The following is a 24,601-nucleotide window of genomic DNA, read 5'->3' as shown; positions in this document are numbered from 1 at the left end:
TTTAATGTCATGATTCTCCAGCAGCAGAAAACTGGGGCAGCATACAGTATTCATGACGAACATCACCTCCCTCTGTGCTCGATTCTGACTTTTCGTAATAATTTATTGATCAAAGGTTTGATAGTGTATCTACAGTATATCCATACCAGTGTACTCATAGCCATACTGGCATTGTATATGTTTCTCCATCTTTTTTTATCATTACATTTATTTTACTAGATTAACAAGATATCATATGATAACTTGTTTCATTGTTTGTTTGTCTTAATGTGTTAAATTACTGTTAGTTTAAACTTAAAAACTGAAGGCCCTCAACTTGAATGTTACTGCCTCACAGGCAGAGGTACAAATTTGAACTATAATACCCAGATAAGAGAGAGACAGACCCAGGATATGAAAGAGAGATTTTCTGAACAGAGCACTCCCCTCACTGCTGTTTAGGAGACAACTTTGTTCAGCTTTGATTTTTAATTTCCTGCGGGCGAAGTGACCATTCTCGATGCCAGAATTTAATCTCAGCAAGCAGAAAAAATGTGTGTGATCTCAATTACGGTGGATAGGATGCCCTTCTGACACACCTCCACTTTGTGATGCCGCCGGATAAAAATCTATTTTTATGGAAAATCTTGCCGACTGAAGCTTTAATCAAAAGACTGCTAGCAGGCATTGTTGGAGTCCTTCAATGAAACCAATAGGCGCTGGCACTATTACACTTCTTAACAATGCCAAAAAGCCATTTCCAGCAGAGCTAAGGGATGGTGATTTATCCCATAATAGTACAAATATGTTAAACATCAGTGTGCATTAATCTGCTGCGCTCATACAAAATCAGTCCATCACAGACCGAACTGTTGCCTATAGACATTCATGATTAGCATGTTCCTCACTAATCAGTTTCAGGTTGATGCCATCCACAAATGCTGTTTTACTTGTCAGGATAAATGTTATGTAAAGGCTAACTGTGCTGCTGCTTTGCCAAATTATGCACTCGCTGCTTTATAGGAAAATCTGGCCCTATCCCACAAGCCCAAAATTTTAAAGCCCAAGGATAAATAACAGCTTACTGTGAACAAAAATGAAAATTAATGATCCAGCTTGGCTCGACTCAGACAGCACTTTAATTCTTGTGAGCCTTTGCTGTGGTAGCGCGTTCATGGGAACACGGACGTTTTGACAACTCCCCGGTGACCTTCACCTGAGCTCAGGGACGGGGAATTATGGCCTCAACAGGGCCATCTGAAAGCGATATATTTACAGTTCATTACGTCATTCCCCACAGGAACTAGTAGGTATTAAATCTCCAGCTTTTTTAAAAAGCAGTTTCTGCCTTTTAAACAGGGAAATGAGCTCCTGCATAGCTCTAGAATTAGCATAGAATAACCGGAAATGTCTGAATATTGTTTTTAAACACAGTTAAAACCTGGTTAAAAGCTGATAAGTATGATTATAAGACAGATCTAGGTAAATCTATCCATCAAATCCCAACTCTCACTTGCTTGACATTATACTGCCCATTGTCATTCTTTTGTAAGATTATCATTTCTCAGGTACCTATAGCTTAGTCGTAGTGAGAGCTATCATCGAGTCTTGTGCAAAGCACACCTGTTACAGTGATAAAGATGAGGAAGATACATGATAGATTACTAAAACACTAGAGGGAATAACCACAAATGAAACAATTAGATTCATCTATAATTCATGAGAGGTGTGAATGCCACTAGAGAGAAGGGATGTGGATGATAAATTCACAGTTTTACCACATGAGGATATTTATACTGTAATGCATATTCAACTGCTCACTCTAATAACGAGGCAGTATTGAAATTAGCAGCTCTGAATCATCAGCGTTATAAGGCAATCACATGCCATGACTTCAACCCAAATGCTGCAATTTCTTACTTTGTTTATTAGTGAAAGTTTGTGGCGTGATATTGTTTTTGATTAGCAATGATGCGGCTCATTGTGCTCTTCTGAACTTCCTCTAACGACGACGAAATCATCATCAGAACAGGAATAGCGCTGCCATTTTGATGTTCCGAAACAACAGTGACTAGAAACTCATTGATACGGCGGCTGTGGATCAAGTGGGGTCATGCAATCTCCCACTGTCTTTCATCGGCTCGTTCTCTCTCTCTCTCTCTGAGGATGTGTGGGCAATGCACAGGTGATTTGAATCTGAGGAGTGGAGAGGAAAAAGCCAAGGCAGGAAATGAGAGGGGAGGGCAAATGAGTAACACGGAGGCAGATGAATCTACTGCACCCAAAGTGAAAAACGTTACTTAAAATAAGCTGCAGAATCAGATGCAAACAGGCACGCTAATAAAAGGAGGATGGTTGTATGACACATCTATGAATTGCTCATTGTCATTTTCAGTGAATTGATCATCAACTACAACAGTCATATGGCAGCAGCTAATAAAAAAGATCTGTTCATCATGAAACATTTGCTCAAAAGTCACCTTCCTCCTGCTAAAACATGAGTAAACTATAATGACTGATAGCAGCATTAAAATTCATGACACCTTTAATCTGAACAACAACAAAATCTGTCTCCTAAGTGGAGTAGATATGGTACTTTGCTTATAATTAAACAAGGGACGGGAGCAATTTGTTAAACAAAGATGAGCTACTCAAAAATAGAGGTTAATGAGATGCCGCCTCACTATGATAGAGGAAAGAGTTGTATTGTGCCGGTTATTATGCTGTTATGCAATTTGCAATTCATGTGTTACCCCTCTGAACGGGGGGAAAAAAATCATATTTGTAAGAGGAAGAAGAGAAATATTTTATATATCTAAAAAGGGAATACAAGCCTCTCTTTAAAGAGTGGTTCTGTCCCTCGGGACATGTTGGTCTTGAGCGTAATGACTCTCAGTGCAGACCTCCTGAGACAAATTGCCACTGACCCCCATGGATTTTCCAGGGCACACTCGATTGGAAATGGACTATTCAATTTCCCACAGGGAGCCTTGCCATTTCCTCGCTATGCATCATTGAAAAGGCATCCACTTTTGGGGTTGGTCGGCCAGAAAAAAAAATATTCACAGAATTTTGTATCAAAGGTGACTGATTATAGTTTTAATTTATTATATTTGTTTATTAAAGTCAACCTCTGAGATTAATAAAGGCCAGTTTGGTTTATTATTCTTTCATATTTAAAGCTATGGAGAGAAAAAAAAGTGTCAATATGTGTGACAAATGCATGGTTCATGATAACATTTTTAAAAGTTATACAAATCTATATGACAATTTGTAAGTAAATTATGGTGATCATATACATACATGTAAACAATACAGAAGTACAAATAAATAGAACCTAAACAAATGTCAGGCATACCATATATTGCCAACTTGGTGTTTAACAGTAACATTTTAAAATTATTCCTTTGCATGCTAATGATTATTTATATTATTGTTATATTTATTTATTTATTTATTTATTTATTTATTTATTTATTTATCTATTTATTTATCTATTTATTTATCTATTTATGTATCTATTTAACTATTTATTTATTCCTGTGCATAAATCACCTGTTTGGATTTGGTTACATTGTGTGTAGAGACACCAACCAAACCCCAAATGCAAATCCAAAACTGTATGTTTGGGGAAAATAAATATGCTTCTCTGCCTTGTAAAATCTATAATGAATAAGCAACTAGCGCCTAAACACTACATGCACTGAAGGACAACAGAAGAGTCTCATTTATGAAATAGTTTGACTTTTATTCAGGTTGAACGGTATTTACTTGTGGATAGCAAAATGCATTTGTGACACCATGGTTTATTTATAAAATCATCATCTGTAATTTCTGATGTGTATCATGAAGAACACATTTTGTCTCTGCTGTATTGACCCTTATTTCCATCCATGTTTAAACACTATAATGCCACCGTGAAAAGAGTCATGGGAAGGACAAATGAACATGTCTTGGATTGTGAGTGATTCACACTGTATCCCTTTCCTCCAACATGTCTGGAAAGTAACACGCTGCAGACTCACAGTGTAATGGGAGAAGATGAATGGACCATTAAAGATGGGGGAAATAACAATCTCTTTGAAGACAGCTAAGCCACTCGCTTGCTCTCATAAATCACCCACACAAAGCAGCCCTACGCTGCCATACGTCGCTGTGTAAACACGTATTGTGCACTTTTTTTTTTTTTTTATCTCATCTCATAATACATACTGAAAGGATAAATATGATCGCATACCCTATACAACACATCGTAACAACAGCTGGCAGCATTCCTTCTGTGGAGGCCGGTAAAATGGCCACACGATCTAAACTAAACAAACTGACATGCAAAGGATGCATTTCACAGTCTACAGCTGAAGCACGGGTATCTCCTTTTTATCTATTTTCTGCTAAGATTCATCCGCTGCCTTCTGCGGGGCCAAGAAATAGAGTTTTTCATCACTGCAGTCTCTCACTGGCATCGACCAGCATTATTGATCTGGAGCAGATCTCCTTCCACTCTGCCTACCTGGGGAGCCAGATGAGCCTTGTTCATATTGATCCAACCTTTTTATTCTACATTCTCCTTCGCCCTTTCCTTAGGTTGGGAAAAATATATACGCTTGTCATCTTTTATAATAAATATTCTTTGGGAAAGGCATTAAAAAAGGCACTATTCATCCAAAGTCTGTAGTTGGATTTTGTCATCGTTGATGACGTACATGAGAAGGAATGCTGTTGAAACCCGCCTCCGACCTCAGAAAAGCTGTCTGTTATGACAGTTCAGAGAAGTTAGTGAAGGAACGCTGCTGCTTATCTGATTCAGGATGCTGGCGATGAAGCCGAGACTGGCACGAAGAGGCAAAACATGTCTATCAGAGAGCCAGGCAGGCAGGTCTGATGTATGAAAATACATGTTTGCTCGAAACAAACAAACCTAATTTTCTTCAAACAGAAAACATTCACAAACAACTTCAGGCAACAGTCTGAGTGTTTTTCTTCTTTCCTTCATTACTATATTTTCCCCTCTGTGTCTGTTATAATCACATGGCTCTGTTTTATAATCCCACTTTATCATACTTATTCTTTCCACATAGTACCCCCTCTCCCTTTCTCTGCCCATTTCCTTGTGCTCATTCTTTAAATGCCTCTCTCTGTCTGCTTTAAGCCCTTCACTCTGTCTGTGTGTCTTCCTGCCTCCCCCTCAGGAGCAGAATCTGTGGTAATGTACTAATCTGTGGAGCTTTATAGTGCAGTCTTGCCAATCTGCCATGTCAAGATACACAAATCTCACTCCAGGCAATTACAGGCCTTTTTTTTCTTCTCTCTGCACTGCGAAAGAGTCTGTGTCCCCATCTCTGTGAAAACTGCCTCTGTGACCCATCAAGTACAATTACCTTGTTTGTAACTAACACTGGTGGCCCTGGGGGTAGTATATGGAACAGGTGAGTCAGCCAGTGCAGGCATGAAAGAGGTAAATTGGCATGTGTTAAGTGAGCTAGAAGTGGGAAGAATTCAGAGTGCAAGAAATCTTTAATGTTATAATGTTTGTTTGGACAACCTGCGCCGTTGAACCCACCAAGAAAAACAAGGAAGCCAGTCCCTTATCAAGCTGACTGCATACAAAGTCAATACGGCTATAGTGGAAAACCCTCATGGCCAAACAGATTTAATAAATGATAGTAGTAACAAGGATGGAAAGTGTACTAGAATGTTTTACTCAAGTAAAAGTATAATGTAGGTCAGTTAAAAATGTATTCTGAATAAACGTTACTGCGTTACATTCTTAAAAGAGAAACGGGGGGTATATGATGATGATGATGATGATGATGATGATGATGTGATAATGTTATATGACAGAACTAATAAATTAAAGTCCACCTTTAGCTACAAATAAGCAAATTAACCAGGGATGTCAAAGTCAACGCACTAATAACGCAAATTCGTTTTGATGGCACTAATTTCTTTAACGCATAAATGCAATTGATATTCCGGAAGTTGTTTTTGTTTTAAAGCTAGAGTGAAGATCCTGGCATCATATGAAGCAAAAAAAAACCTAAGGAACCCATTCAATAATGCGCTAAATTTTGGAGAGGAAAATTGCCATGGTCATGCCCATTTTCAAAGGGGTCCCTTGACCTCTGACCTCAAGATATGTGAATGAAAATGGGTTCTATGGGTACCCATGAGTCTCCCCTTTACAGACATGCCCATTTTATGATAATCACATGCAGTTTGGGGCAAGTCATAGTCAAGTCAGCACACTGACACACTGACAGCTGTTGTTGCATGTTGGGCTTGAGTTTGCCATGTTATGATTTGAGAATATATTTTTTATATTACATTTCCAGTACCTGTGAGGGTTTCTGGACAACATTTGTCATTGTTTTGTGTTGTTAATTGATTTCCAATAATAAATATATTCATACATTTGTGCAAAATTAAGAGTTAACTATGTTGATAAGAGTATTATATAACTTGAGAAATCTCCCTTGAAGGTACATTTTGAACAGTTAAAAAACTTGTGATTAATTTGCGATATATATATACATATATATATATATATATATATTAAGCGATTGACAGCCTTATCATTAACATGTCAACATATACAGACAGGTGGAACAACATCACGCTGTCCCCGGGTGTGAACACCACCAAGCCCTTAGGTCCAAACAAACAATTAATTCCAGCTTGTGCATGAGACTGATTAGCGATAAGAAATATACAATCACACACCTCCGTATAGCCTTACATTATTACTGTACATAGATTAAATGGCACCTTAGCAGCCTCTGCCATCAGTGTATGAATGCGTGTGTGAATGGGTGAATGCTGACATGCAGTGTAAAGCGCTTTGAGTGATCGGAAGACTAGAAAAGCGCTATATAAATGCAAGTCCATTTACCATTTACCATAAATAACCTGCCACTATAGCAGCAGAATAAAGCATCACCAACGCAGCCAACAGAGAGATGTACAGACAATACAAGCTTGACGGCAGCAGAAGCTCACAAACACACACAACATAGTTGCAACGTGGACGTCCTCCTCTGTACAGTGAGGTACAACAATCGATAAGTTTGTTGTTGCACTCAACTGTCTGCCGTCATTCTGCGAGTCTTGTGCACCGCAAAGTCCTCCTCAATCTGATCTAGGCTCCAATTCTGTGCTATTTCATTCTCAATGTAGAATATAGCCCACTCAGCGCCTCTGTCCCACTATAACCAGTCCCAGGAAGCCACTAAACAATTTCCCGCTCTGCTCCTCAAGTTGAAAAAGCTGAATGAGCACATGGCAGAGAAGTTGTGATAGGGGTTTGTCAAAAACAGCAGAAAGGTTGTGCATACCTCACTGAGGGTAGAAGTTCCTAAGCAAATGTAGAAGTCACTGCTGGGGGGTGACCTGTATATGCACCTGTTGGTCAACACCTGTTGGCAACATGGTGCGTTTGATTTGGGTCACTTAGCATGCTCGCCGGGTGGTGTACTAAATCATATGCACCTGTTGGTCATCACCTGTTGGCAACATCGTGGGTGTGTTCGATTCAGGTCACTTAGCGTGCTCGCCGTGTGGTGCTCTAAATCAGTGATTGATTGAGATAGGTGTAACCTTTTTTAAACCTATGCCCAGGTACAATTATTGTTAGTCTTTACCATAACCGTAATGGTATCATCTTTAATTGACTTCCAACCCTGAGTAGTAGCAGCAGAAAAGTTTCCAAAGATTATAAAAATTGAACTCTAAAAGCACCTGTTTCACCTTTTTGCTGTAATCTTAACACGTCAATTCATCATCAGTTACTCTGAGGCCCCGTCTACACGTTCGCAGATATTTTGTAAAATGGATATTTTCCCCTCCGTTTGAAAAAAAAAAAAAAACACCTGTCCACACAACCTTCATTTTAAAAAATATCTCCGTCCACACTCGAACATAAAAACGACTCAACACGCGCCACTCGCCATAATATTTACATGTCACCACAAGTGAGATCACATCTCACTCTCTTTCCTTTGGTTTCATTAAAGTCAGTTTGATAACAGGTTATTGTTGGTCGGGGGATGGGATTCCTGGTCAAACTGCATGACTGTCATCACTCTGCTGTCATCGACTGTCTCTTTACATGCATAAATGACAAAAGGGAGGTCATTCAGGTTTATATGCATCGCCCTTCTGAGTGCTCCAAACCTCGCCTTTTAATTGCCCAAAAGCACATTCCATTACAATTCGGCCTCGACATGTTTAATGTGCTTCCTGCTTTGGGCCTCCTGCGACTGTAACATATTTCAAATGTGACATTGTAATTAGTCAACAAAATGTAAAAAAGCCATCTTTGTTATTGTTTCTGAAGCATGCTCATTACACAAAGCTCTGTTTTACACATCCATACAGATACAAAGTAACCAGAGTTTTTAAAAATCTGCACCTTAGGAGGCGTTTCCAAAAATATCAGTTTTTTTGTGACCCCAAAGTGTTTGCGTGTGGACGAAAGGCCAAAACATAGCCAGTGGCTTCTCTCTTTGTAGAGAGGCCACGTGGCTTTGGCCTCCACAGATTATTCAAATGAAAGGATCTGAGCTGAGAAAATAACTTTAGTTTAACAGCTTATTACTCTTAGAGTATCTCCAGGAGATATTTGAGGAGACGATGAGGAAGCAGGGCCTTAAAATCTCCTGTGACCTAAACCTTCACAAAGAGTATGAGCTGATGGCTTCGGGCAGAAGGTACAGGTTACCAAACTGTAAGTTGAACAGGTCTAAATTTCCCTCAGTTCCTTAGGGGGTGGGGCCGTGCAATACTTAACATTATGGCTTTTACTGGGGGAATTGGGTGTATGTTCTGGGTATATGGATCTGTGTGTGTTACTGAATAATTTGATTGTACATGTATAAAGATATATTGTGTGTATATGGAGAGGCTGTGTACTGCTATTTTACTTTTGTAAATTTCTCCAAAGGGAGATAATAAAGGCTAATCTAATCTAATGTGATCTAATCTAATCTAATCGAGACATAATAATGCTGTGGCTGTGACAAGGGGTCACATGAAGATATTGCTTTGTTTTCAAAATAATATACTAATAGAGCAAAAATCTTCTAAAACTCTAAATTACACATAATTTGTATTGATTTCTGTGGTCGATACAGTTAATTTAGGGTTTTGATTGGTGATGTTGTTATTATGTTGATGACTCAGGGAATTAGTACTGATTAGTGCTTATGTTTCTACTGATATCTGTGTTCCTCATTGTATCAAAGTGATAGTGATCATCTTTAATATGTAAGGTTGTATAGTAATCACAAATTACCTCGTAATACTTAGGTGGGAATGTTCATATACACCAACACTTTTTCAGGTTAGTCACAATGTTTATTGTTGCATAAGGTTCCTAAAATTGTCTGACCTAATCAGTAGCAATGCATTGGATCTGTGCATCACTAATCAACGACTACTATTTGAGCACCATCTGACTGCACAACCAAATCCATATCTTACTAAAATAATTATGACAACAGATATTCATCACACTTTCCCCCTCACTCTAGCATGCATCATGGTTTTCACACTACCGTTATGAGGGAACATGAGTAATTATACGTGTGAAATTAGTTTTGACAGAATTTCAGTGGCATTCTCTCGACTCAATGCATATATACGTTTATGTAGTCAACCAATTCTTTTTGGATGTAGTAACAATTACGCATCTTGGTACCTGTCTTGAGTGATCTGTTGTCTGCAACTAATGAGGGTTTTAAATAAAACAGTAATCAGTATTTGTTAAAACGTTTTATATAGTTTTCATCATAGGGATTTAAAGATACTTAAGGAGCCTTCTTTCTTTTGAGCTTTGAAATTTAGATCGGTCAACAGGAATATCTTATTAAGCTTGCAAAAATAAAGGTATGTTGACACGTTTCTTGAGGACTTCTCTGCAAAAATCTTGTTTGTGGGGGAAAAAAAATAGCTGCTGAGACTTAAGACCTAAAACTGAGCAAAACTGTGACACTTGCAAAGATAATGCCATGTAAACATTTTCCGTCATGTCCACGTTTAGAATTTCTTGGTGAGTTTCACTTGAAGAGCTGTTTGAATATGACAGAAATTGCAAGGTAACACATAAATGTAAGGGCAGGGCCACGTCTTTCTATAAGCACTCGGATTTTACTTCACTCGCGTTTTGAAAGCTTTGCCCGCTGGACGAGACAGGCTGTATGTAGGATGTCTTATTCATAAGAAAAAGTGGTTTATAATCTTCACACCAGTAAATCTCCTTCTGAGTTAACAAGGTAGCTCCTCAGGCCATCAAACATAATAATAAACTCATCTCAGACCAAAATATTTAATTTTGCACATTATATTTTCACAATCATTTCCCTTGGTGAGAGCTACTGATTTGTATGCAATATGAGATTAAGTCGGGCTCCTACAGTAAATTGGGAGTTTTCAGACCAGATGGTGATGGTGTTATCCATATGCCAAGACCTGGAGATAAACCCAATTTAGTTTTTGTTGAAAATTCTGAGTCAGCTTCTCAAACAGCACTTCCACTGACATTTCACATAATGAGAGTCCAGATGACCACTCACTGTAAGGTGTTATTATCTCTGAGTGTGCCCTCCAGGAAAATCAAGACCGTCGGAAATGAGCACTCAGCGCAACTCTCACTAAAAGACGTCTTTTTTTCTTTTTCTTAATTATCCTGAACATACATCTACCTCACAGGTTAGTATTTATTTAAAAATAAATGACTATAACCTCAGATATGCTTATAGTTTAAGCTGATAATCCTGGGGAAGTCAATGGATCTGACAGTATTTCACTGAAAGTCTTCCATGTGAAGCTAAAGAGGCAACATCTGTTGTTGATTCAACACACACCACATGGTATTGTCTTACCTGTCAGATAAAAAGTCTTGACGAGTTTCACTCTGACATGCCATTGCTTTTTATCTAAAAGGACTTGTTTGCGTTTCATTGCAAAGGTGCAAAGGTGTGCTTCAGATGGTTACAGCTATCATCCTAAAATATAAATCAACCCTTCTGTAAGTTAGATCATCTCTAGACTAAAATGTATACACTCTCCGAGAATTTTTTTTTTAAATAAAGCTTTAGGATTTCAGAGAATCATGAAGGAACAAAGAAAGAAAGAGGGAATGCATACTTAAGGCTGTGGTTCTCAAACTTTTTAAAACGATTTCACCCCGTCAACGCAATTTTTTACCCCACCATCACCGTCAATATCATACACACACGAGCAAACACACATCTTTAAGCTAAAAATGAGACTATGAATATCTATCATAAGATGACTGTGACAAACTTTCCATTCCTAGTCATAATACTCATCATTTGAGACTGACTTGTACCTGTAGTGTCACATGTGTAAAAGCATGTTGTCGTATCCTGACACATTTTACCTGTCATCTCACAACCTAACTGTAAATAAAAGATGGAAATGAAACCCAACCCCACGTGGAACCAACATTTACTGCTGTGCAGCATTTCGCTCTTCTGGTACATAACCGTTGTGAGGCCACTTATACGAAAGCCAAAACATACCAGAAAATGAAAATGACTTCTACCGCTGGATTCTGTTCCTTTCACTGGAATTTTATCACTAAACAACAATTATAGCACATCATTTTCAGTTTCTTTGACCATTTTAAAATCCATCACATTTTTGTTTGATGGCTGTAAAATGACATCAAAATCACTAATATGTGTATCATATGTGTAGCAGTGGGCAACCTCCCGTTCTGAAAAGTGAAGCCAATGCTGAAGTGCCTTAAACCTGCATTATTCCTATTAGCCAGTAGGGGGCGACTCCTCTGGTTGCAAAAAGTTTGTATAGAAGTGTATGGGAAAATGACCTTACATGTACTTCTCACTTGATTTATTACCTGAGTAAACATTATAAACATGAGTTTATGGTCTCAATCGCTAGTTTCAAGTCTTCTTCAATACAGCATGATGTTCATTTAGTAAATTATGGTCCCATTTAGAGTCAAATAGACCATAAGTAAGGGTATGCTTTAGGGCGTGGCTACCAAGGCTTTTTCCGGTCTGGGAGTTGTCTGTGTTTTTGTTTTACAACTTTAACCCAGTGTGTTTTCAGTTCATGAAAATTAATTATTACATTTTGGTCACCTAAAAATGTCTTATTCAGCGTTCGGTTGTATTTAGCTCCACCCTCTTGAGTCACTTCTGGTTGCAAAAAAAACAAGATGGCGATGGCCAAAATGCCTTCAAAATGACCACAAACTAATGGGTAACGTCTCGGTGACTACGTCCACTTCTCATATACAGTCTATACAAACAAGTTACAGAGAATAAAGTCACTGGAGCTTTGAGACTTCCCAGTATAAAGCTGGATAGCAGAGTGAAAAGTTACAAATTACTTTATATACAACTACAAATATTCAAAAGTGTGTGAGTTAAAGCATCCACTGGTGGAGCTCTTGAAATTTTGGTCTATCATGACCTTTTCCAGTAATGCAGATGGTCAAACTTTGCATAATATTGGACACTGAAGCATCTTATTGAGCTTATGTTGAACTAAATGGGTGCTAGGCTACTTCAAAATCCCACATACAGTGTGTCAAGTGAGGCTTTTTCAATGTCTTTCACTGATCTAAACTCCTACAGCACTTAGTAACTGAGCTATGCTGAATCCCAGCTTACAATCCATTACTGTACTGCTCTGTGTCATAAGGAATGCAAACATATGTTGCATTGTTTTTGTCTCATGTGGCCTGGGTTTGTATTCATAAAACATAAGCAAATAATTAGATGTATCACAAACACACACACATACAAACACTTCTTCTATACATGTCAACTGTATGAATGTTTACTGTTAAAACCCACAAGCCACAGTGGATTTGTACATGAAGACACGATGAACATTCACCTCCTGTTTACTCCTACAATGGCAGTGAAACTGTCACATGATAATTAGATGTTCAGTTTCAGATCCGTGGTCTCAGTTCATGTACCACAAGAAAACTACAAGATAAAAAAATATGCCAGCAAACTTTAACAGCAGAGCCTTTGCAATGTGAAAGTCATTGTTGGATATGAGAGTATTTGAAGGCATCTATCTGCTGACACTCTCATAAAAGGCACTGGTTTATCAGCATTCTCTACAATAAAAAAGAAGGGGATTAGTGCATTTTAAACATATATTTCACTTAATATATAATATATATGGCACATCATGTGCAAACAAACTAACAAAGGGTATAATGAAAAGGGACAATTCCCTTCTTTAGAAAGTGAAAGCAATTACATTAGAAAGTATACTAATTTAGAAACAGCCCAGTGGTACCTGTAAGCCTGTATGCACAGCCTGCAGTTCCCCTTAAGCTGCACATGGCACTTTATTGTGATGACAGCAATTAAATACCCTGTGATTTGTGTGCCAGCGGTATTATGACTTATCCTGCTGCATGCCCTGCTTTCTAGAGCTGGATGGAAAACGAGGTTTTAGGACTCCAGTGTCAGAAAACCAGCTGAAAGCAGCACACAGAAACGAGCCCCATCCTCAAGGGACCAGCCATGAAAACAGAGGATAAACATACAAGTGGTTAACGTGACACAGGAGGACCTCAGGGGGGGCTAACATAATACACAATATTCTCACAAGCTTAAAGCAGACAATGAATACAGGCAGGCACCGTCCTCGCTCTTAAGATTTAATACTCAAGTGGGGATATGTGTTTGTGACTGCACAGTACATAACTGGACTGGCTGGCTTTCACACTGTACGACGCAGGGGATGACTAGCAACGGCCCAAATTAGAAGCAGTGTGCTACGTATGTCAGATTTGTGCCTCATCAGCGTTCTCTCAATCTCTCCCTGTGGCTTCCCTTCTGCCACAGCTAAAACCGGGTGTTTGGTATAGTGTTGTAAAAACTGTGGGTTTCGGATGAAGCCATAGCTTATAGTGTACACTAAAACACCGGTATCAAGTGTGAATAGGGGTCTAAAAGAGGTTTAATAGTCAACTATTTGACTACTGAAAATAACAGTGTGTAACATATGTTAGAAGAAACCAAATATAATATTCATATCTATGTTTTCATTGGTGTATAATCACCTGAAACTAAGAATCATTGTGTTTTCGTGAGCTTAGAATGAGCCCTTCATATCTACATAGGGAGCGGGTCCTCTTCATGGAGTCCGCCATGTTGCTCCGTCATGTTTCTACCGTAACCCAGAATAGACAAACCAAACTCTGGCTCTAGAGAGAGCCTTTCATGTTTTTACGTTAACTGAAGGCCACCATAGATCTCCGACACGCTTGTAAAACTGCACTAACGTGAGCAGTAGAGTGCAAAACCGTGGTACCGCCAGCCGCCATCTGACTTCCGTTGCTCCTAAAGTAGTGTTATTATGGTAAGGATGGCCTCTGAGTGAGGTGAATGGCGTTGCGCACTTGGCGACTCACGTTACCGCAGTCTTGGAAAGGGATGAGTGAGCGGAGGGCTACCTAGTTGGTTGCAATCTGCAAACACACCACTAGATGCCGCCAAATCCTACACACTGTTCCTTTAACTAGTGTAAAACTATAAGGGCAGTCATCGACTAGTCAAAATGACATTGCATTTTTCCATAATCAGGTCAATGTCAACTAGTCTATTAGTCCAAGGACTCTGCAAAACCTGACTGCAGCCAAAAATGTAAAGTTTTGAAACCAACCACAGTGGTGATTTTCTAATTCAAATCAGACATTCAAACTCCAAAAACATGCGTTCCATGTATGTCAAGTATGTGTGCAATGAAAAGCCAACTGCTGCATCCACTTGTCGAACCATAAGAAACCATTAGGTAGTGGCACTTACCTTAGGAGATGGGAAAATCAATCTCTACATTCAATATAATGGAGAGTGGTTTCATGTGTGTGTGTGTGTGTGTGTGTGTGTGTGTGTGTGTGTGCATTAGTGAATGTCGTTCATGTACATATCACAGCAGCTTCGACCTCCAGCAGCAGAGTATGTGACATTACAATAGCTGTGACAACTGTACACCCACAGGGCAGTTTGAAGACTTACCTGTTCTGATGGTGCTTCACAAGTATATGATAAGAGATAGCATTTAACATAACACAATATTTTCTATTTGGTGTAAAGAAATAGAAAATGATCCAAAACTGCGTAAAAGAAATTGCATAAACTAAAACTAATAACATGTCAAAGCAACAACAAGAGCAAGCAAAATCAAGGAAAACAGAATTAGAGTGGAACACTTGAACGTCACAGTGTTGATCACAACTTTTTAAAATTTTAAGTTATACAGTAATATTACATGTCGTTCTCCAATTAGTAAACCAAACACATTGACAGTCAAGTTTTCCACACTTCAGTGAGCTAATGATGACTTGCTAAATTGTTGGTTTTGCCTCAGTAACTAACTTGAAAAGAATCAAAGTTTTACCTTGAATGCTCAGTAGGGACCTTAGTAGCCAAACTTCCCCTCTCTGCCCTGAGGAGGAGAGTCAAATGGCAAAGATCAGAAGTCCACTTACCCCACAGGGAGAAGAGGTGAGGATCACAGCCAGGATGGGAGGCCCACAACACTATGATCCAGCCTCACCCAGCAACCCCATTATTTGAACAAAAAGGAGTTTAGTTACCCCCGGGTGTAGGTGGTGGTGGTGGTGGTGGTGGTTGTGTACTGGAACTAGGACAGCAACTATTGTGTCCATATGCCCATATATGATTCCCATGCATCAAGCAGAAAAGAAACAGGTGACACAGCTTAAACGTGTGAATGCAAAGCGGAAGCGGCACCTACCTTGGAAAGCTTTCATTAATACTTAGAAAGCATTTTTGTTTTTTAAAATGCCAATGACTTTATATACTGCATTTAGCATGAGCATATAATGCCACAAACACTGATGTCATAGTTTCATGAATTCAGAGAATTTAAAAGGGCTGTACCTTTACTTTTACCTATGAGATTTTTGATGAAATGTTCCATGAAGAAAGCAGATTCCAGACAAAAAGGGAGAACAAAAGGAGAGGGGGACACCGATAAGTGTCGTGGTCAAGTCGGAAAAAGAGGGAAGAAGAGGCTCGATGGCTGTACACATATATGTGCAAATAGAGGAGAGGAAATGTGTGACAGCACTAACAAAGGAAAGTGGAAAGAGAAGAACACTTCACATCCCTACTCAGCTGCATGATAAGGGTACGCAGTATAGCCACACAAATGGATAGATGAAGAGACAGATCGTCTGTGCACGACAGATGAGGATTAGCTTTAAAAATTCAGTGCGCTATTTTTTCCACCACCATGCATTATATCCTAATAATGTTAATGCAAATGTCCCTTTTGCTTGAACCACATCATCATATAACATCATGACTGTACAGTAGATGTTAATAATTAAAAAGAAAGAAAAAAATATGGAGAGAAATGACATGACTACCCAGCAGAGTGGGGAGTAGAAAGCCAAATGAGCTTGAAAAAGGGGTCAGACTGAGAAAAAAAAATAAGTCACTGGGAGAATGAAAAATCAACTGGGTCATTCAAAATAAGTGAAATGACAGCCCATATAGGAAGCTTCAAGCCGGAGTATCGCACACTAAGTTGTATGCACACACGCTTCTGCAGCACAATGGGAGCAGGAGGGACAATGGAGGAATGATGGGTAAAAAGGAACAGAGTTCATACCTTGGTCGCCCATCATCAGGTGTGCCACACCTTAAAGGAAAACAAGAGCACAGTCAGCAGAGAACAAGGGGTCATGGGAAGCTGTGTGACACTGACACGCAGGCATATCTATCAGAGTAGATGTCTGCGTTAACTCGAGGAGTGTTGGGAGAAGGGAAGAGTGGGACGGAGAAAGAGAGAGGAGGGTGCACAGACAGGGTTAGCGCGATGAGCATTTAGTCAACCGAAGCAGGTTGCAATGCATCATCAGCCACTTACTAGTCATCAGTCAGAAATGTAAATTCAGATTGACCTTTGTTTTCTCTCTAAGATGAGAAAGCATCATCCCACCTACCAATGAAAGAGCGATCTCTATGCACAAATATAGCCGAAGACTGTTTTACCTTGACCTTCAACAAACTGTCAACATTGAGTCATACTTGTGTCATGCAGAAAAATAAAAGGAAGATGATTGGACATGGTCTGGTCACCGTGCCAATTTTTGAGCAGCAATGAGTACAAATTGCTGAAACTAACAGTTTAATTGTATTACATGCATTTGATTGACACAGTTAACCAATATATATTAACCATGAACAATAGGCTTTGGTGGATACATTTCCACTACACAGTTTCGTCTGGCATTCAGGTGTCTGTGTGAAGACGGTTTTAATGTTGCAATATTCAACCACACCTAAAAGTGCTGACATGTTTTAACTAGTTAAGTTGGTAGCTTAGAAAACCAGCAGTACTCCGAAGCTAATTACAGTCTTATTCTTCAACCTTAATTTAGGTATTAGTTTAATCATGCACATAAAGAATTATCACAGTGAGGTGTAAAATAATTAAAAACACAAATAAACCAACAAAAATTCCCTATGTCACCATGGAATACAATGGAAGGGAATTTTGCAAATAAATAAGGAGATGGCATTGAGTGAAAAGTCTGTGTAGAAGTAATTTAAGTTACTTTTTATGACTACATACTTACCAACAAGACACTTCCCATATTCAACCAAAATAAAAACTGCATGTTCTCTCCAAATTGATTGAGAAACCTAGCCCATCACATAGTGTCAGCTTATAATAGCAATTACCACGAACGAACATTTGACCTTTTTAAATTCATCTATTAATACTGATTTAAGGAATTACTCTGTATTGTTCTATTAGTTATACCTTTGATTCTCTAGCGACGGTTTAATTACAGCATTGATCAACTAAGCCTTTCAAAATGATCTTCACTTAAGGACTATGATCTTTTAATGTTTTACTATATTTTATTCTTTCTTTCAGATTGATTTTGGATAATCTGGAGCCCATTCTGGTTTCAATGTTTACGCTCAGGGTCCAAAGCTTTTTATTTTTTATTTTATTGAGGCAATCAAACTGAGCACTGAATTGCACCTGAGATAAAAAGGTGAATAGAAATTTGTATAGTTAAGTTGGTAGCTTAGAAAACCAACAGTACTCCAAAGCTAATTACAGTCTTATTCTTCATCCTTAATTTAGGTATTAGTTTAATCATGTACATAAAGAATTATCACAGTGAGGTGTAAAATTAAAAACACACAAATAACCAAACAAAACCCAATGAAAACCCTGATGAGACTTACCACTCCAGTATTATCAATACCATTACCAGTATAATACATTTATTTGAGGAGCCGTAGCCATGACAATGCGTTGGCATACAACATTTAGCAAGAATGGAAACCAACCAATGATTAAAATACCCACCTTCAGTATAGTTGTCTTCTGGAAGCACGGACAGGCAGAGAGAAAGAGAGGAAGACATTCATTAAGCAGCATGCAGACTAGTACTGGCCATTGCATGTCGTATAACCATGCAAGGCATTAAACATCACATGCAAGTGACCTATTGCAACTCCTGCAGAGGAAATGCTGATTTATGCATAAAGGCCTTCATTTTGTTGTCCACCCTATTTTTGCTCGTATACACTGACCCGGAATACAGGACAGCTGTAACTGAATGAGCCCTTCTGAATATTTGATATAACCTTGGAGAACTCAATTCTTCGTTGGCGGCAGATAAAAACTGGCATCGCTGTTTAAAGATTAAAGAACCAGTATTGATCACGAGGCGTAAGAGGATAAACATCTTGAGGCTTGAGGCCAGTTTGTCCTGTTGCGTTTGGCTCATTAAATCTTTTATTTATTTGACTTTTTTTTTTAAAAACATGATGGACTTTAACTTTTGGTAACAACAACTGTTTAATTCAACAGACTCAATGGAATCTGTGTGCAGTGTTTTTGTTTGTTTTTTCTCAACAGCTGCTCCAAATCGCATGTGATGAAATGCAGTGCAAGAGAAAAGAGCCTAAATAAATTGAGTCGGCTGTGGTATAGCAATGCCTCTAAGGTTTCAGATTGGGCAGTGGGGTCTCGTGACTGGAACTCTATTCAGGTGATTTGGTCACCGCACTGAAAGCAATGACCAGTGAGCACATGTTGGCAACGCGAAAAGGAGATTGCCTCCCAAATGAAATTGCCCTAACATTGATTTTGGCAATCAAAGTGAGGTGTGAGGAGGTGAGGAAACCGCCATGTGAAATCTGTCGCTCTAATAAAGGAGACCGAGGGAAGAATTACATGTTGGTGAAGTAGTAGCAAACAGGTGAGGTGAAGCTCATGCTACCAGTGGGAGGAAAATAAATGGGTTTGAGAAAACATGCAAAACCAATGAAATGAGAGCGTGTAAGGGCCCAACTGCCTATAAAAAGAACAAAAAATAGTCAGTCAACAGTTCTGTTCACCATTAAGTGCTTGCGATTTGCCTGGAGACTGATTCCAGGCAGAAAGCAGAAATACACAAAATGGTATAAAATGAAAATTTGGTGAAATTACATTATTATGATTTCTCAATAGGACAATCATGAAGACAGTAGCATGCAATGTCTATTCAATATTTATACAACAAAAATGATCTTGTAATCAATCCACCATGCGGCCAGTTGGGCTCAAAAGCCCAATTTCCACTACAAAAAAACCTCCTACCTCTTTAAAATGGTTTGCTGCCCAGATTCAAGCGCTTTTTTGACCCAAAACTTACCATCACCACTGGTTCCCCTTCCAAATCAGACATCATGCACAAAAACCCAATCCAGATCATCATTTTGTGAACAAATTACAATGCAATAAAACAGTTCCGCTAAACATGACAAGACCAATTCAGTTCAATTTGATGCAAATTTTTGTTTGCATACATTTTATAATAGTTGTTGCATAATGTGAAGTACTATAACCAATTAAAATAGTGCCTCATTTATCTAAGCAATTGTGGAAAGGAGGATATTTGGGATATCATTCTTTTAATTTAATTTAATTTTTCAAATAATTGTTTGAAAAAATGTGAAATTTGTACACAAACTCATGTCAATTGAATCTAGATGAGTAGAATGATGTGCAGCTGTGTGCGTCATAAGGACCGTATTTCCTGATTTCAACAGTTTTGGACATCTATATTAGATAAATGAGATTCTATTGTGAAAGAAACTAAAAAAAAGTGCACTTTGTTCACAAAAAGGTAGCTTAATGATGAAAAGCAACACTGCTGAAGAAAGCATTCTGACAAGGCAAGCATGAAGCTGGCAGTTGCAAAGTGACCACATGAGAAGGTGAAAAGGAAAAGAACCACGACCGTTTACTGATGTCAAGACCCCAGAGACTGATGCTGACTTTTGCCACAAAGACTAATAATTCCTCCCACTGTATTTCAGTTCAAATAGTAGCCTATTTAAGAACAGTGTTTCGATTTTTAGATTGTTTGTTAAGGTTATTGCGCAATTAGCGTTGTGTTACAGGGATTCCCTTCCTCTAATTATTGGTGATCAAAACCAAATTAAAATCAGATTTAGAGGTACAATGATTCATTTATCATAATTAAGTACAGGCAGTATATAGTAGCCTTATATTAAATCTGATCAGAGTACAAGAGAGACGATATTGTACGTGAGAAAACAGAATATAGGTGCTCAGAGAATCAGATTTGTTGAAGGACTGTGTCCAGCAGTATGTCTTGTGAATCAAACTTAAGCAATCTTCAGTAAACAAGTTTTAATTTGTGTTCTGATGAAGAAAAGAAGCTTTCCACTAACAGCAGTATCACCTGACATGGACCATTAAAACCAGCCCCCTATCACACACACACACACACACACACACACTTTCTTTCACAAATGTACCCAGCTGGTTGCGTCCTAATCCAGAGACGTAAATCCATTTAATCCCCTTGACAAAGTGATCCCAGTGCTATTGTGTTGGTAACACTACACCGAAATGCACTCAACTGTCTATCAGACGATCTGCATCTCTGATGGTCTTGTGCTGTTGATCAGGCGCGTGGCGTTTAGCTCATGGAAAGTAATTACATTATTATTCAAGTTGGTGCCAAACTAAATGAAGCATCTGGTGCGCGACAGCAGGAAAAAAAAATATCAAGGATGGTAAATACATCTATAAATTGATTTTCTTTTCTATTTGCCTCCTGCAGACACGATTCTGACACCTCAACACAACCTTGACGCTCTGACTGCAAGTGCAAAACTGTGACAACTGCAAAGTGACAGTCAAAAGAAAGCCACAATCCACTATTATACCGTCGGCCAGCTCGATAAAATGTCATCAAGACATCCATGTCTGTCCTGCAGTGTGTCTGAATGCAGTTGGCTGATGAGACATGGCGAGAGCAAGGAGGGTTCTGGTTGATGCTACATTTCACATAAAGCAACATGTGTCACATTCACTACACACAACATCCAGCAAGAGATATAATTAATTTTTCCCTGCTATTTGACGATTTTAGAACATGCTGTTTGCCTGAATCAACATTTTATAATCCACTCTTAATGTCATCAGCATTGCTTTAGGTTTGTTGAGATTCTTTCTCTTTATTATTTGCCTTGTTTCAGCTGGTTCTACAGTATAAACTCAGAATCAAGAGGTATTTATTTCAACCTCTTAACAAGCACTCCTTTTTTGTGAATAAGCCTGAAGGTAATACCACAAAATTAAATGATTACTGCCCTTGAAGTCTTTTAATTATAGTGGTGATTAGGGATGGGCGATATGGCCAAAAATCATCTATCCCAATATAGGTCATTTTTTTATCTCCACAATTACATATATCACAATATAGCATGTTTTCTGGTAATTCAATAAATAGTCTCTATGGAATAACTAACTAATTAAGAACTTCAGTGCAAAATTAACATAACAGTTTCAAGTGAAATTATAAAGAAAAATATTAATAAATATTTCCAGCTATAAACTGACTATGTTTACATTCATGCACACAAATACAATGTAATCAGATTTTTGACTGAATTTGATTTAACTACACTGAGGTATTAGCAGAAAATTAATCTTTATCAATTCAAATTTTCTGAGAAGTTTAAGTTATGTGCTTGATATTATTAATTTAGACGACGCAATTGGGTATCACAATATCTCAATATATGATTTTATCATGTTATGATTCCATTGAAAGATGATAAATATCATATTGAATATTCGCCTAGCGCTATTCCGGTCTCTTCTGAAAGGAAACTCTGTGGAGTTTACTATCAAAAAGTCAAAATGAATGTAAGTGATAGTGAACCAAATTTACGGAGGCACAAATGTGGGAGAAAAATGGTTGGTTCTTGCCTATTTTCTACTTTTGCATGTGCTTTTGTTGGAAATAAGAAGCCGTTGCTGCAGTGATATTGGGATCCTGAAATGTTTTTCACAAATATAATAATGAATCTTTGTGCTGTCAAATGACGTATATTCTGTCAAGGTTTAGGACTCAACTGCATGCCATAGCAAATAATGTAACAACCTTCCATCTAAGATTAATTCAGGCTGAACACCAGGAAAATATCCATATCTGCTTTCCCCCTCCTAAACTCTTTACTCAAAGACTATGTGCAATCATAGCCGCCTTTCAATAATTGCTTTAAGTTAAAAAAAAAAAAAAGGATTTCCGCAGCCTGTTCTAAGAGAGCCTAATTATGTGTGTAATGTAGCAGCTCTTAAACAAATGGCCCCATTCTGTATTTAAAAAATGAAAATCGGAGAGTCAGACTCTACCATAAACTTTTAAAATGAAGTGTGACACCAAAAGCTGTGTGTGTTCATGTTCTGCATCCGTAATGGACCATTTCATACAGCCATTATTCAGGGAACATTAAATTGTTCTCTCACAGTATTATGCTTATTTGGTAGACTGGTCAGTCCAGAGGTGGGAGAGTCACTTAAATAAGGGTCGTGTTGTGTAATATGTTAAATGTATTATCAGTGAAGAACTAATATGTTAAATGATGTCCAATATTGTGAATTATTAAGCAACTGACACTTCCTAATGAAAGCAGTTCAATCCTTTCTTAAATAGCCTCAAACTGAAGCAGTTTATCATGCCAGCATTGCTTTGAAAAAGTAGGTCAGCTGCAACTATGTTTCATTGTGGGAAAGCTGAAACTCATTGCAAAAAACTCTGTTTTAAGGTGCTGCAGATAACAGCTTGAGAATGTTAAAGTGACACTATGCAATGTGATGCCAGTAAATTAACCCCTCCTAAGTCTCGCCCCTTTTTGCCCTGTGCTCCAATAACAGTTGAGCAAGCTTGGAACCCGGCAGAACTTCAGTCAACTTTCCCCTTTCCCGTTGAGTTATATGCTACGTCCATTCAAAAGTAACAGTGCTATGTAAGTTATTGGTGTCACAATCTTAATAGACACATTACATTGTATGTAGTCATAGTTACTATGAGGAACTTTCATTTTGTGTAGATTTTGGCGACCCCTGTGGGTGTTAGTGTTTCCGAGCACCAGATTCCCTTTAGAAAACCTCTCATTTTACTGCAGCAGCAGAAGGAGTTTCTAGTGAACCTGCAGGATTTCATTCCTCATTTCTGCTTAGTGTATTCACGTATGTTGAAGTATGTTTCTTTTTGTCAAGCTTGTCCGACCTAGCAACAGTAACTTAGGGGGGCGGGACTTAGGATCGCTCAACTGCATACAGGATGTTTTGCCAAATTGTCTGAAACATGGCGAGTCCAGCTTCCTTTGGATGCAGCAACTCTCTGCTGTACTGAAGCTTTAATTTGTCTACTATTTTATCAACAGACTACTTCCTCAGATACTGCATTGATCTGAGAACCTACAATTCCCATAATGCAACTCAATATTAATAATTTAGATGATGTCATCAGGGTTATTTTTCAAACTTTGAAAACCGTCCTCCAGGGCCCCAGCGGACATTATACAATACGACTGTTTTCACGAGCGGAATAGTGCTAATAAGTAAACTGAACTTCATAAAATTGGAGGAATGCCCCTTTAAAATAATTTGTGCAAGCAAAAAAAAGCATTCCCGACATGGTCTCCCCGGACAAAAACACACGCAGCTCTATGTAATATCGCTATCTCTTTTTTGCAGTGTTATTAATCAGTGGGTACTAATGTCATCACCATACATACAATAACAAAGAAGAACAGAAGGCACTGAATCCATTGCCGGCCCATTAGACAGTTGTAAATTTGAAAAATAGTAGCAGGAAGGCGGCTCTAAAAATCCTTTGTTGCAGAGGCGCTTTGAGCGAAAATGTAAAAGCCTTGCAGCAAAGGTCAGAGCTATACCAGAGGATCGATTTGTTGTTAAATTACAAATTTGACCAAATCAAGAGTAATGAGCATAAGTGTGGGCTCATCTCTTAGTACCACAGACTAAACCTAATGCATCTATCTTACAGACGAGTGTTAGTGGCATTACACAGCTCACCATCTCCCTCATTATCCTCCTCAAGCAACGGTAGGAGCGGAGAGAGAGGAAATGGGCAGAGCGACCGGCCACTTTGATGGAAATTGATAGCTCCCACAGCTGTACTGCACATTTCCTACTCTCACCAGCTGAGTCGGTCAATGGTGCCACATGTACGCTTTCACAACAATACACCCTTTATGGCACCTTTTTGTGAGGTCAC

The 24,601-nt window shown here is 38.5% G+C and overlaps 1 protein-coding gene across 5 annotated transcripts in view; it reads right to left on the bottom strand.

The window, feature by feature from the left end:
• LOC119495851 (neurexin-1a-like) overlaps positions 1-24,601 on the bottom strand; it is a 288,620-nt gene that overhangs the window by 244,417 nt on the left and 19,602 nt on the right. The window contains exons 4-7 of one of the 5 annotated variants that reach the window (XM_037782730.1): positions 18,358-18,375; positions 16,639-16,668; positions 15,903-15,914; positions 15,397-15,444 (exon numbers count right to left, since the gene is read on the bottom strand). In XM_037782730.1, coding sequence (XP_037638658.1) covers positions 15,397-15,444; positions 15,903-15,914; positions 16,639-16,668; positions 18,358-18,375 — 108 coding nt within the window. The remainder of the gene's footprint in view (positions 1-15,396; positions 15,445-15,902; positions 15,915-16,638; positions 16,669-18,357; positions 18,376-24,601) is intronic. The other 4 variants (XM_037782732.1, XM_037782731.1, XM_037782733.1 and 1 more) reach the window with 4 other exon arrangements.

This window comes from Sebastes umbrosus, chromosome 10 (genome assembly GCF_015220745.1).
Source record: "Sebastes umbrosus isolate fSebUmb1 chromosome 10, fSebUmb1.pri, whole genome shotgun sequence".
Classification (NCBI taxonomy): domain Eukaryota; kingdom Metazoa; phylum Chordata; class Actinopteri; order Perciformes; family Sebastidae; genus Sebastes; species Sebastes umbrosus.
This window is presented reverse-complemented; position numbering and strand designations above follow the sequence as displayed.